The 15,199-nt window shown below is 40.0% G+C and overlaps 1 protein-coding gene across 1 annotated transcript in view; it reads left to right on the plus strand.

Annotated features, from left to right (window-relative positions):
* The window catches only part of man1a1 (mannosidase, alpha, class 1A, member 1), a 156,428-nt gene that overhangs the window by 124,251 nt on the left and 16,978 nt on the right, over positions 1-15,199 (plus strand). Inside the window, exon 5 of the mRNA XM_054760921.1 lies at positions 2,029-2,123. Within this exon, the coding sequence (XP_054616896.1) occupies positions 2,029-2,123 (95 nt within the window). The remainder of the gene's footprint in view (positions 1-2,028; positions 2,124-15,199) is intronic.

Below are 15,199 nucleotides of genomic sequence, written 5' to 3' on the forward strand. Positions count from 1 at the left end.
ATGGTTCTTTTGATGTAAAACAACCCATTTTTTGTATTGTTTATGTTGGTATAGTTGTTTAGATATTTGCACTGTCACAAAAGCGAAAAATATTTGTGCCAAAGCGAAGGGGTATGCTTGAAATGTATCTTTTCACAAAAAGCTGGTTTTCTCCCTTTTCAAGTTGGTAAAAAGGTAGAAACAAACTTTTTTTTCTGATGAAAGACGGGGGTCTTATTCTTGTTTTGGTCAGTTCCATGTTTGTATAGCCATAGAACACAATAGTCTGTGTGCCTTGAAAGATCACTCCAAATCGTCTAAAATGGCCGGTACCAAAGGGGTTGTCTTTTGAAAAATGACTGGGATTGAATGACTTAATAAATCAAAATATTATGGGAATAAAGTCATAATATTACGTAAAGAAAATGTACGAAGATTATTTAAGAAGAAAGTTTAAATAATTGGAGAATTTTTTAAAAAAGCAACAGTAAAACGAGCAAAGACGAAGTTCATATTAATGCTCTTTATCACAAAGCTGAGATGCGTTTTTCTTGAAATATATATAACTTCTTAGCATATCTTTGCAAAATATCGTAGTGGCAATGTTGCACCCTTTCATTTTTCACTATGTGGGCCTCGCTGGAAAAAGTTTGGACACCCCTGCACCCTGCACCATGGCGTATTCTTAGCATGAAAAGTTTATACCAGGAAGTCATTTGAATGAAAAAGCTAGAATCCATAAGCTGGTATTGACTTTTTCATCAAGGCTTTTTGGCTATTTTTCAAGGAGGCAGCACTGTATCTCAAATTTTTAACACCTTATACGTATTATACTGTATATTTACATCCACTACTGTATATACAGTACACTGTGGCCTTGCACCAAGACAGAAATAATGCCTTCAGAGCAGAGGAAATAGTTGACACCATCCTCCGCAGGAGTCGCCAAAAGGCCTCCTGAGCTTTCCTTTGCGTCTTTAACGCCCCCTGCAGAGGGCTCCCCCTTGAGGGGGCGAGATGTCTGGGAGTGGATGCTACAGATGACACATGACGGAATAGATGACACTCTTTATATTTGATGCAATGGAAGGCAGCGCTGCCAACATCTACGCATATTTCATACTCCCTTTTTCCCTTTAATTACCATTGTTTACTGAAGATGAAGCAAGCTAACAAGCTTAATAGTCGACGAGAGTTGTGGTTGCTCACAGAGCCGACGTCTCGGGCTCGACCCTGATCAAGTGCAATAAAATAAGCGGGGGTGTTGTTTGTTATTGGCCCGCAGCACATTGTCGAAATAGAATTATACCAAAAAAAAAAACAACAACAGGAAAAATAGAGCAAGCGGCATAATTTAAATACAAAATGCAGAAATTTAATCATGTAAAATTTATCATTATATACAGTATATATAGATTTTTTTTTTGCCAGCATTATATATGTATAAAATATAAAAATATCATCTGTATTGTATCGTATACAGTATATAAAGGGCTACATTATATATTTTTATATTTGTTTAATTTGGAAAAACGGCTGTGACACACACACATATGTATACACACACACACACACATATATGTACCCTTTTCTCATTCTTGCTGTTTTTTTTTTTTTTTTTGAGCCAAGAAAATCTGAGCAGCAGGCCGCAAATGGCCCCAGGGCCGCCCTTTGGACAAATAAAATCCATTTTGTGAGGGTGAAATAAAATCCATTCCATCATGTGAGAGGTTTTTCCCATCTTCCTCTTGCATTATTGTACTAAAATTGTTGTTGACTTGAATTTCGTAGCCAGGAGAGACACACCTGTCCCTCTTTCCTCCATGACCATAAATTGCGTTTCCTGCTCTATATCTGCTTTTCCGTCATCGTGGCATCACCAAAGACAAAGTGAAGCAGGCTGGTGGGCGCAGTGGATGTGCTGAAGTCTAGAAGAAATGCAAAGTTTTGGCATGAATTTTCATGAAAATGTTGGTCGAATTCCAAAACGTCTTCCCCATGTGTGTCTTTGGAGCAGGAATAATGAATTTGTCTCTCTGCCGTCCTCAGGTTTTCCGTAGGAAGGCAGTGGAGCTGGGTGAAAAACTGCTTCCAGCCTTCAAAACACCCACCGGTGTCCCTTGGGCGCTGCTGAACCTCAAAAGGTAAGATGCTCGCCCAGCCCAGCGTGGTCCACCGTGGTGGCTGCTGGTTTGTTTTCGTGCTGTAAAAGTTTAAAAAGTGTGCTGGTGGTGGTCCAAAGTGTGCTGTGTAACAGGATAGAGACATACTGGACTTTTTGCTGTTTGTATTCCACATTGTCGTACTTCATTATCTCATGCTCTCCTTTATTACTCCACTTTTACTCCAGTCAGTGTATGAACTACACAGAACTCGTAGAAATCCACTTGCCAATCATTGCTGGCAGCCTTTTTGTTCAGCGCCTTCTATTAACTGCACCTAATAAAGAGAACCCCCACCCCCACCCCCACGCCTCACCAGAGGGAATCACGACACGCCACACTTTGTCAGCCGTTAATTAAAAGCGCGGTCGTCATGGGGATAAACGTGCCGTAACAAATAAAGTTCCCCTCTGTTTACACGGGCGAGGAAGTCTGGATTGAGAAACAACCCAAGAGGAGAAGGAGGAGGCGTGGGGAGCGATGAGGATGATCCTGAGAGGATTTGCAGTATTTTGAGTGAATTGCAGGCATGCCCGCATAACTGCCTGCATTCACACTCTTTTTTTTTTTTTTTTTCTTGAAAGTGTATACTGTGCTGAAAGATGCAGGTGACATTGACATTGAGGAGTAAAAAAGAGATTTCAAGCAACGTGTTCATGAGGAGATGCTGTGCTTCCTGTCGGGACCTTGACCCACATAGGAGGAGGAAGAAAGAAAGACACACTTACACACGTTTCTAGTCTGCAGGTGCTTTCATTGCTCCCTGCTGAATTCTGCCTTCTGTGCCCTCCATCTTTCCCAGAGTGACCCGATATCTCCGTCACACATACCAGAAAGTTCTCCAAGTAGTTCTTATTAATAATATTGCAACTTAACCACAAGAAAACACATAGCAAATATTAGTCTCAGGTCAAGTGTGTCCAAAGTCCGGCCCATGGGCCATTTGTAGCCCACAGCTCATTTTGTATTGGCATGCTCTAAACCAGGGGTATCCAAACGTTTTTTCCAGTGAGGGCCACACAGTGAAAAATGAAAGGATGTAACTTTGCCACTCTCATATTTTGTAAAGCAACACATGCTAACAAGTTCTAGACATACTGTATAGGTGTTTTTCAAGAAAAACAACAGCATCTCGTCTTATTTTTTTATTTATTTTATCTCGTTTTATTTTTTTGATGCCAACACATATGAGCAACTTAAAAGGCACCCATCCAATAGGTATAAGAAAGAAATCATACACTGTCTCCAAAAGTTAGAGAAGGAAGAACTAATTGACAGACAGATGTATCATAGGTTATACCCTGGGGAGGCTACACCATGTATCTATGGCCTTCCAAAAATTCACAAGGAAGGGTTTCCCCTCAGACCCATTGTCTGTAGCATTGACTCTACCACGTACAATGTAGCAAAATATGTAAAAACAGTCTTATCCCCATTGGTAGGCAACACTGATCATCATATAGAGAACACAAAAGGGTTTGTGGCGAGCATCAAAGACCTCAGATTGGAGCCAGAGGAAACTTTGGTGTCTTATGATGTGACTTCACTTTTCACATCCGTCCCCACCTCAGCAGCAGTCTCGGTGGTGAGGAAGAGACTGCTCGAGGACTCAACTCTGCATCGGAGAACAAAACTTAGTGCTGACCACATCTGCCAATCATTGGAAATTTGCCTTAACACTACATATTTTCAGTTCAGAGGGAAATTTTACAGACAAATCCATGGTTGTGCTATGGGCTCACCAGTCTCACCCATAGTGGCGAATCTGTACATGGAAGAGATGGAGAAACAGGCTCTCACATCCTTCTCAGGGACAAAACCAAGGCACTGGTTTAGATACGTGGATGACACCTTTGTCATAATCAAAAAACAAGAAATTCAGTCTTTCACAGATCACATCAATGCGGTGGACACCAATATCAAATTTACTCGCGAGGACACTAAAGAGAACCAACTAGCCTTCTTAGACTGCAAGGTAATTATAGGAGAGGACAGACAGCTACTTACAGAGGTCTTTAGAAAGGCCACACACACTGACCAATACCTGCTTTTTGAATCAAACCATCCACTACAACATAAACTAGGGGTTATTAGGACCCTCCAACATAGAGCGGAACAAATACCAACTAGTGCTGAGGGAAAGAAAAAGGAGACACAACATGTCCAGAGAGCGCTCTCAACCTGTGGGTACCCACGGTGGGCTTTTAACAAATGTCAAAAGAAGAGAGTAGGGAAAGAAACCCAAAAGCCCACAGAAGCAAAAAGGAGAGGAGTGGTAGTCCCTTATGTAGCGGGGGTCTCCGAAAAACTCCAGAGGATCTTATGGCAACACAAAATTCCTACCTATTTCAAACCAGTAAATACCCTGAGACAAAAATGAGTGCATCCTAAAGACAAGGCTCCAAACCAGAAACAAAGCAATGTGGTCTATTCCATCCACTGTAAAGATGAGGAATGCAAAGAGCACTACATTGGGGAAACTAAGCAAATGCTCCAAAAAAGGCTTTATCAACATCGCAGGGACAATTCTAGTGGTCCTCAATCAGCAGTACATCTACACCTGAAAGCTACCAATCACTCTTTTCAGGACAGCGAGGTAAAGATTTTGGCCAAAGAAAACAGATGGTTTGAAAGAGGAGTAAAGGAAGCTATTTTTGTCAAACAACAGAACCCATCATTGAATCGGAATGGTGGTTTGAGGTTTAATTTGGACCCTGTGTTCAGCAGGTTACTGAGACCAAAACCCACAGCTCTTAGTCTTGCAAATGAGGTGAAGCCAGGGCCGAGCCAGAACAATAGATGCTAACGAGCCAGTATCAGAGTCGTTCATACCCAATTCAGGGAGCGACACTTCCCTTTTATCGGAGGTGTTAACAGCAGGATAGGATTATACCACTACTGCACCCAGGCTTAGTGTAAGGAACCTATAGTAGGAGGGTGTTGGCACACCAATTCCGCCCACTCTTACTGTATTTAAGGCCTAAGCTACCAGCACTTATTAGTTCGCTGACGAAGCTCTTCGGATGAGGAGCGAAACGTCCGACACCTTCTTCACAGAAGTACAGATGACGTCTCAAGAAGCCTTTTCCTCGATCTCGTCTTATTGTTAGTATGAACTTCTTTGCTCTTATTTTTTTCGTTTTTGCTGAGTTTTCTTTTTCCAAATATTTCAACTTTCTTCTTACGTAAACTTTTTGTATTAAGACTACACTTTTGACTAATTCTATAATACTTTTTCTCCAACCTAATTTTCGAAAAAAGACAACTTTATTTTGTTTTGTTTGTTTCTTATAATACTACAACTTAAAAAAAGAAACATTTTTCTTTAATATTTAAACTCTGTGCTACTAAAAATTTCCTCATAATAGTTTATTGTCATAAAATTGCAACTTTTTTTCTCATTAGGATACAACATTTTTCTCAATATTTTGACAATATTCACGTAATATTAGACAGGGTTTTTTTCATTTCTGCTGTTTTTCAATTTCATACTATTTCAACTTTACATTACATTTTGTTTTCGCAATTATGACTTTATTCCCAAAATATTTCCACTTTTTTCTCATAACGTTATAAGTTTTTCCACAACCTTGTTTTCCAAAAATGACAACTTTATTTTGTTTTGTTTTGGATCTTAATGAGGTTTTAAGTAGAGCTACAATATGCAAAAGCAAGAAGGGGGAGCGAGACAAAAAGCATTTTGGAAAAAGTAATTTATTGAAAACAACAATAAAACTGAAATAGGCTGTTTATCAGCTGATCAAAAGTTTAAGACCATCACTCAAAAAATAACAAAAAACTCTCCAAAGCAGAACAAAAAATGTTCTCAGTAGGAGTCAGTAATGAGTAGCTCCACCGTTCTTGTTAATCACTTCAAAAATTGGTTTGGGCATGCTTGATGCGAGTGTTTCCAGCAGGCTAGTGGGAACATTGCTCCAAGTGGTGAAGATGGCTTCACCAAGGGCATCAACTGTCTGGAACTGATGGCCATTTTTATAAACTTCCCTTGCCATCCATCCCCAAATGTTCTCTATGGGATTTAAATGAGGGGAACATGCAGGATGGTCCAAAAGAGTGATGTTATTTTCCCTGAAGAAGTCCTTGGTCAAGCGAGCATTGTGAACTGCAGCGTTGTCCTGTTGAAGAACCCAGCTGTTACCACACAGACGAGGGCCCTCAGACATGAGGGATGCTCGCTGCAACATCTGCACGTAAGCAACCGCCATTTGACGACCCTGCACCACCTGAAGCTCCAGTGTTCCACTGAATGAAAAAGCACCCCAGATCATGATGGACCCCCCTTGGCCTTGCTTATGCAGCTCGACAATCCGACCACCGGCTTCTTAGCTTTAGCCATCAGGAGGGCATGACAGTGTGAATGCCTGACAGAAAATGAACATTTTGAGCAGATTTTGGCTTTTGGAGCCTGGGGACTTAAACTTTTGATCAGGTGATAGACAGGTGATAGACAACCTATTTCTTTTTTTTGTTTTTAGTTTAAATTACAAGTTCCAAATGTTTTTGTCTCACTCCCCCTTCTTGCTTTTGCTTATTGTAGCTCTACTTAAAACCTCATTAAGATCCAAATGTGCAAAATGCAGATTCACATACTGTAGGTACGTGTGTGTGTGTGTGTGTGTGTGTGTGTGTGTGTGTGTTTGTTTGCTGTTGTCTTTCTCATAATATTACGGCTTTAAAAAATAACTTGTTTTTTCTTTAAGATTTCAACTGTATGCCACAAAATGATATTTTTCCTCATATCGCGACGTTATTTTTGTAAAATTACAACCTCTTCTCGTTAGAATACAACTTTTTTCTCTCAATATTTTTTCTTCATTGTTATAAAATTACTTCAGATTTTTATTTCTTGTCAAACTATATTTTTGCAATATGTCCTGCGGCAATTTACAAAAAAAAAGTCACAGATAGCCCTCTGCGCCTCACATCAGAATAATTCCATAATAATCATTCATTCATTCATTGTTTAATCATTCCAAACCTGTCAACATTTGTGCATTTTTTCACCAGTTTACGTCTCTGTGCGTAGCGTGATGTGTACCTCCAAAATACATTTGTTAAGGCTGTGATTGGTCAGCTTGTAGTACATTGTTTCCTGTCCATATACGACTCGTTCAAAGGACGGCCCGCCCACCTCCCACCTCAGATTTGAGATCTGAGTGTTGTCACGCAATAACCACTCCCCTTCTCTCTTTAATTACCATTGTTTGCTCGCTACAAAGGAAGCTAACAAGCAAAATAGTTGAGAGTCGTGGCTGTTCCGTGAGAGCTTCTTCCCGCTTAATGGTGGATCAGCAGGAGATAGTCAAGCTTCTACAAGCTTGTATAACTCTGTGCTGCGCCACTCCAATAGCCTCGCCCAGCCATTCACACATTGATTGGCACTAACTGGAAGAGTAACGCTGCCTTTATCACATTGATTGCTCGGTCCCGGTCAGACCGGAGCTGCTGGATGGAGGCAAGAAAATTTGTCCCTTGCTTTTCATTAAAAAAGTCCACCCATGCTAAGGTGTTGCCTCCCGTGTGGGGAAAGAAATGCTAAAGGTTTTAGGTGTGTGCCTGTGTGGCCTCCTGCAGGGTTTTAGCTAGCACTGCATTGGGGGAAGCGGAAGATGTCCGTGTATGGAAAGCATTCAGCAGCCATTATCTTCTGTGGCCAGCGTGTCCTACAGCTTCGCTATTAAGATTCAGCCTGATAAAGCGCTTTACCACGTCACTCATCAGCAGGAAGCTTTCTCTGACCCTACCGTGTCATTTCTCTCACACTTTGCTTGCCCCCAAATACGCCCTGTGGGCTCAAGTCATCATTATTCCATCAGCTGTCCCTGATTTTGGATAGGGATGTCCATTATCAGCCGATATTGGCATGAAAATCGCTCACTTGTAAACAAGCATTCGCTTTCAGAGACATTTTGCGTGTTAGTTGTTCCAAGTGCTCCACGATGGGGGGGAAAAGAAATCCGATCGAGCACACAAAAACCTTATCCGTCACCTGAAACACCACATCTCTATCAAACCGGGTGCTTGTTGTGCCGCGGCGTTTGAAAAGTGCAAAAGGTTGCGTGGCACCGGAGCGTGTGCCTGAATACAGCGCTCCGGCTGCTCGGACCATGTGTCCAAACACAGTGGACCTTGCTGGGCTACGCCAGGTGGCTCCCTCCGCTCTATATTATGGTTCTCCTGATAGTAGTGCTGGTCGGAGTGATGTCATGATATTTGATGAGGACAAATCAAAAAGTACAGTTGGTCAAATCCTAAATTTGTCCCAGTCCTTCTTACCTCCACGTGTGCACAAACTACACTTAATTCTAAATCTAAAAGTACTGTAAATCCCGGTGTGTAAGCCGCACCCACTAAATATAGAGGAAAAACCAGATTTGTACATATATAAGCCGTAGCGGACTATAAGCCGCATATGTCTGTGTCATAAAATGGCATATTGTGGCACACACGAGTCCATGAGGACCAGGAAGCTCTTTATTTCACAGGAGCCAATCAAGAGCTATAAAAAAAAAAAACAGAGGAAGAGCTTGTCAGCTCATTGGAAATTGCTGTTTCAGGTCACCCAGAACGCCGTTTCTGTGTGGATGAGAGGATGAAATCATCAAATAGTTTGCCGTTTTGACCTAAAAACGTTTCGTTGCGGCTAGCCCCTAAGGAAAACCAAAACTCCAGTACAACCTGTTGTGCGGAACATAACATAAAGCACAGGGGGCAGGAGGGCGTCTAATATCGCACCTCAGGAAGAATCACATGTAGCTTTTTGGCCCTTTTTCTAGAACTTATGTTGCATCTTCCAGTATTTGTCTTATTTTGCATACACAGTGTTTACTTGTAAAGAATAAGCATCATGTGTTTATGACACCACATTAGTTTGAGGGAAGAGCTGCTGCCTGTATCGGTATCTGTTGATATCAGTATCAGTAATGAAGCACTGGATGATATGGAGCACCTCTGATTACTGTATGATCTCCAACACTTTTGGAACGTTGCATTTCTGCCCTGTTGTGAATGTTCTGTTGCGTTCTGAGCAGACCGAGCGTGACTGCGATGAAGTGAGCTCGTTCTCTCTCTGGCTGTGACAAGCCGCTGTAGAAAGTGTCAGTTTATTTGACAGATTTGCTCCTTCAGCCGCAGCTCAGCTCAAAGGCTAAAGCAATCAATGCTAAGCTCCCGGGGTCTCGCTGCGTGATTAATAGGCCTAGACGCTGAGTGGCTCCATTAGCGCGGCCTCGTGGGCTCGTCATCCGGGCTTGACCCACTTGAGCGCCGCTCTGTCCCGTCGTGGATGCGATAGCAGAGAGTTGTGTCTAATGAAGACTGATTGCATTAACATTTTTGGGGGTCTAAAATGTGTCTTACGACAGAGGAGCAGTGTAGCGACGTCACAATCAAAATGTAAAGAATTGGCGTTGAGCTTGTAGTGGCATTTTATGAATGAAGGCTGAGGGCTGAGCTCGTGACTTGCAATTCTTCCAGGGCTGTCCAAAGGTTTTTCCAGCCACATGGTCAAAAGGATGGTCAAAAGGATGCAACTTTGCCACGTTTGCATGTTCTCCCCGTGTGTGTGTGGGTTTTCTCCGGGTACTCCGGTTTCCTCCCACATTCCAAAAACATGCAGGTGAGGTTCATTGGCGACTCTAAATTGTCCATAGGTATGAATGTGAGTGTGATTGGTTGTTTGTCTATATGTGCCCTGTGATTGGCTGGCGACCAGTCCAGGGTGGACCCCGCCTCTCGCCCGAAGTCAGCTGGGATAGACTCCAGCTTACCCCCGCGACCCTAATGAGGATGAAGCGGCATAGAAAATGGATGGATGGAAGTGACAGTGTTTTTTTTCCATTTAACCATTCAAACTTTCTCATGAAAATTTTATTCTCATAATATTTTGACTTTATTCTTGTAACATAACTTTTTAAACGACCAAATTTTCCAAAAATTACAACTTTATTCATTGTTTTTTTTGTCATAAAGTTACGACTTATTTTTTTTTAAATATTTCAATTTTATTAAAATGACATAATTTTTCCTCATAATAAAACAAGTTTATTCTCTGAAAATTGCAGCTTTTTCTTGTTAGAATATGACTTTTTTTCTCTTAATAGTTTGACTTTTTGCTCATAGAAAGACAGCTGTTTTTTCCATTTCTGCTGTTTTTTTCAATTTTCCAACTATTTCAACTTTCTCTGTGTGAATGTGCTTCTCGTAATTATGATTTATTCCCATAATGTTTTGACTTTTCCACAACCTAATTTTGCATATTTGTCTTAATATTCCGACTTAAAATAAATAACATATTTGTAATAAAATGACTTTATTTGACCAATATTTTGACTTTATTCTTGTAAATTTACTGTTTCCATTTTCCTGTTGCCACGCTGTGTACTTAGGAGTTATGAAGAATGGCAACTAAAGCAATATTTAACATTGTGGATCTAGATATCAGTGTATAATAACAGGCCACGTTTCACTGTCGCTAACAATAACAGCATCCATAAAGCTGCTATTTTTAAATGCTGTTACCATAAAGCTGCTATTTTTGAATGCTGTTACTCCCGAGATCGGTGTTGACAAACTTAATGTTGCATCCTTTTGCAATGCACTGTCGTGCGGCCGCAGGGTCTGCTGGCCGTGATTTAAAGCCTCTAATTAAGTCGCTAACTGTGAATCCATTGCAATTCACGTTTGCGCCCTTACTCGCCTCGAGGAGGAGGAAGAGAAGGAGGAGGGCTGCAATGGATTTCAAGCAGAGAGGAAGAGCTATGGAGGGAATAAAAGAAGCAGAACATATATCTGGGCCAACGTGCGCGCTTCATCTGAGCACACATGAATGGCAGAGCGGGGGAGTGCCTTCCCAGGGAGGAGCCGGGAGACGGCGCGTCCCTTTGCCACACACTAATTTATGGAGATGGGATGCCCGCTCTGTTTTTCCAGGTTGGCGCGCCGCACCGCGGCATTACGCTCACCGCGGGGCGTCGCATCAGCAGGCCGTGATTGGTCATTTCACTGCCGGGGAGGAAACGACTCTCGGGTTGACGCGCAGGACGAGTGGTCCTTCCACTAAGGACAAACACGGCGAGCGAGGAGGCGAGATACGTTCTCCAGGCTCAGAACGCAATTCTTCGAGGTCACGAGCTTCTATTTGCTGGCTGATGAGCATGTGACGTGTCTTCATGGACGTAGTTTTCACATGAATAAGACGAGCATGCAACAAACGTCAGGTCTGCTTGGCAAATTCTCAGTCAGTCAATGACAAGTTTTAGCTGGAAGTCACATGTTAACAGTGTAAAAAGAAGTCACCTGCTGTCACACAGCGGATATTTTTGCGGGGATGTTTTTATTTCATGTATTTTGTCTTGAAAAACAGGCCATTTTTTGGGGCAGAAAGCCCATCTCATTCAGCCTAAATGGGAACTAGTTTAGAGATCTGTGATAGTCAAGCATGAATGTACAGCATCCGTGGATGGACAAAGTAGCCACGTGGCACTCGCGCTACCACTAGCTTCAGCAGTCAGTGTTGACGTTGCTTACAGAAACACCGTCTCCGACCGCTAGCCAAGACGACTCAGCAGCTACGTCGGGGGTGTCCATATGTTTTTCCAGCAAGGGTCACATGGAGATATGCTAAGAAGTTAAATATATTTCAAGAAAAAACTGCATCTCAGCTTTACTCTTTTTTTCAAATATTTCAACTTTGTTCTGAAATAATCTTCCAAATATTCTGACTTTATTCCCATAATATTGCCACACTACTATAATTAATAACTGCTTTAATTTATCCTCATAAAATTGCAACTTTTTTTCTTGTTACAGTATGACTTTTTTCCTCTTAATATTTTGATTTTTTTCCTCATAAAATAACAGCTGTTGTTTCCATTTCTGCTGTTGTTATTTCCAACTATTTCAGCTTTCTCAGTGTAAATTTTCTTCTCGTAAATATGACTTTATTCCCATGATATTTTGGCTTTATCCTTGTGTTATTATAACTTTTTTTTGCAGCATAATTTTTCATTTCTCAGAATTATGTGACTTAAAAAAAAAACTTTGATAATCCAACATTACAACAAATTCAACATTATTTTTCCTCATGATATAACAAAACTATTCTCATTCTTCTAAAATTTATGTTTTTTTGTTTTTTTAAAATTGTTCAAATCTATTTTTAGAATGTACAGCAGGTCAATAAAAACCGTGAGCGCTAATGGCCCCTGGCCTGCAGTTTGGACACCACTCAGGGCCTCATACTGAAACATCAAAGGATGCACGGGCCACTTTTGCATTTCGAAAATGTAAAACCCATGTAGTAAGGCAGAGACAGTTTTTATATTGAAAGAAAAATGCATCTCATTCTTATCGGTGACAAAACCTATTAGTAGTTTTTCTCATGTAGCGCATTTTTGCTCATTTTGTCTTTTTTATTTTTATTTTTACAGATATTTCTTCTTTCTTCTTGTACATTTTTTTCTTGTAATGTTATGTCTTATTCTCATAATATTTTCACTCTGTTATCATATTTTAATTTTTACCCAACCTAATTTTCCTAAAATTGGAAAAAAAAAAAAAAATTACATATTTCAGTCTTTAATATTTCAACTTTATGCTATTTTTCTTTTAATATTATGACTTAATGCTCCTAATACTTTATCTTTATCCTTATAAAATTACTGTTCTTTTTTCCATTTTTACTGTTTTTTTTTTTGTATTGTCTTCTTTAATTGTATTTTTGGAATGTGCCGTGCGCCAATAATAAAACAGCTGTGTGCCATAAATTGCCCCCGGGCCACACTTTGGACACCCCTGGCCTAGCGTGTCAAAAATAGCACACTTTTACGGGTATTCCAGTTCCACGTGTTTATTTGCTATTCGCAGCCGGATTTGCAACACAATCCGCACGGATAGCGTGGAACATCTGTACCGCTTTCCTACGTCGCAGTAAGTTCCACTTCCTGTTCTGCTGTCATTGGTTCCTTCCTACCGTGGGTGACTCATAAACCATTCCCGGTCGGTCAATGAACTTTTGAAGCTAGCAAGTTGCATTTGAAAGCCTTAGCATAGATGGTATTTTCCACCCGTACGTTACCAGTGAGCGCTCGTTCCTCCTCCGCGTAAGCGACAAGCAAAACCCGCAAGGTGAAAACCTCCTAGGTGTTTGCAGGCGATAAGCAGCTCATTCCGGGAGGCAACTTTTCTGTCACCAGAGGTACGTTTTATCTCTCCTCTGTACAAAAAAAAAAGACAAAAGTTGCACAAAAGTCTGGCCTTAAGCTTTGTTAGGCACTTGATGTTACGTAAGGACTTGAGTGGCCGTTGAAACGCACACAATGCTTTGACAGCTGCCTCTTAATTAGCTTGGATGCAGCCTGTGGAATAAATGTCACATTCTTCTCAGCACTGCTCTGTCTTCGTCTACGCATGTGTGCGACGACATTTGCTGTGGATGAATCCACTAGAGTAGGGGTGTCACATGGTGCCACATGGTGCCACATCGTCAAACATAGAAAGGATGAAACTCTGCCACTTTTTGACATTTAGCTGTTGGTTTTTTTATTTTCCAAATATTTCAACTTCCTTCTTAAATATTTTTGGTACATTTTCTTCTTGTAATATTTTGACTTTATTCCCTTATTATAATTCTTCCCCAACCTAATTTTCCAAAAATTACAACTTTTATTTTGTTTTGTTTTCAACTTTAAAAAAAAATGTGTAGCATATTTTTTTAACGCTATGCTACTAAAATTACATTATTTTTTGTCATAATATTACGAGTTTATTTTCATAAAATTGGGACCTTTTTCCCGTTATTAATAAGGTGTGACTTTTTTCTCTGAATATTTTGACTTTATTCCCATAAAATTACAGCAGTTTCTAATTGTTTTTTTTAATTATTATTATTTTTTTTTAACTATTCATGTATAAATTTTCTTCTTTATTCCCATAATATTTTTCTGCAACCTTTTTTTTTTGTTTGTTTCTCATAAAATTACGACTTATTTCAACCTGATGCTAGTAAAATGACATTATTTTTCTCATAATATTACATTATTCTCATAAAATTATGACTTTTTCTCATTAGATTACAACATTTTTCTCTTAATATTTTGGTGATTTTTCCATTTCTGCTGTTATTTTATTTGAACTATTTCAAGTTCATTCTTGTAAATTTTCATCTGGTAATTATGATTTTATTTATTTATTATTCTTCTAACAGTATAACTTTTTCCACAACCTTTGTTTTTAGTGATTCAACGTTATGCTACTAAAATGATGTTTTTTTTCCCCTCATAGTTTTACGATGTTATTCTCATAAAATTACGGCTTTTTCTTGTTAGATTTTTTTCTCATAATATTTTGATTTTATTCTTTTAAAATCATTTTTGCTGTTGTTTTGTTGTTGCTTTTTTACTTGTTAAATTGTATTTATAGAATGTGCATTGGCCCAATAAAAAAAAAAAACACAAATGACCCCCAGGCCGCACTTTGGACGCCCCTGCAAAAGAGTTTCGTTCCACACTTGCGGGCGATTTGCCGGGGAACCCTCAATATTTACTCAATAGCGCCTCCTATACATTTTTGAAAAATGTGTTTCAGTTAAGTTTCAGTTCCACAAATCGTCACCAAATTTGGCAGGACGCAGTAGCTCTTGTTCACAAACAAACAGGAAGTTGAGCGTTATGGTTTGGACGGGCCATTTAGGCCCAAAACCAGGGTTCGTATTTTGACAAACACCTGGCAAGGGTGTCCAAAGTGGAGGGAAGGAAGTCAGGCTGGGGAAAAAGTTATAATGTTGCAAGACTAAAGTCCAAATATTATGGGAATAAAGTCATAATTTTGAGAAGAAAATGTTCAAGAATGATGTTGAAATAGTTGGAATAAAAAAAAACCAGCTGTCATTCTATGAGGAAGAAATATTAAGAGTCTTTGCAGTTGCATAGAGGTGAAATATTAAAGACCAACTGGGGGTTCAGTCACTGTTGATGTACTACACTGCTGATGGGGATGTCAGACAAAAATCACAACTATCCCTTTACAGAAAAATTGTG

The sequence above is a fragment of the Dunckerocampus dactyliophorus genome, chromosome 19 (genome assembly GCF_027744805.1).
Source record: "Dunckerocampus dactyliophorus isolate RoL2022-P2 chromosome 19, RoL_Ddac_1.1, whole genome shotgun sequence".
Taxonomy (NCBI): domain Eukaryota; kingdom Metazoa; phylum Chordata; class Actinopteri; order Syngnathiformes; family Syngnathidae; genus Dunckerocampus; species Dunckerocampus dactyliophorus.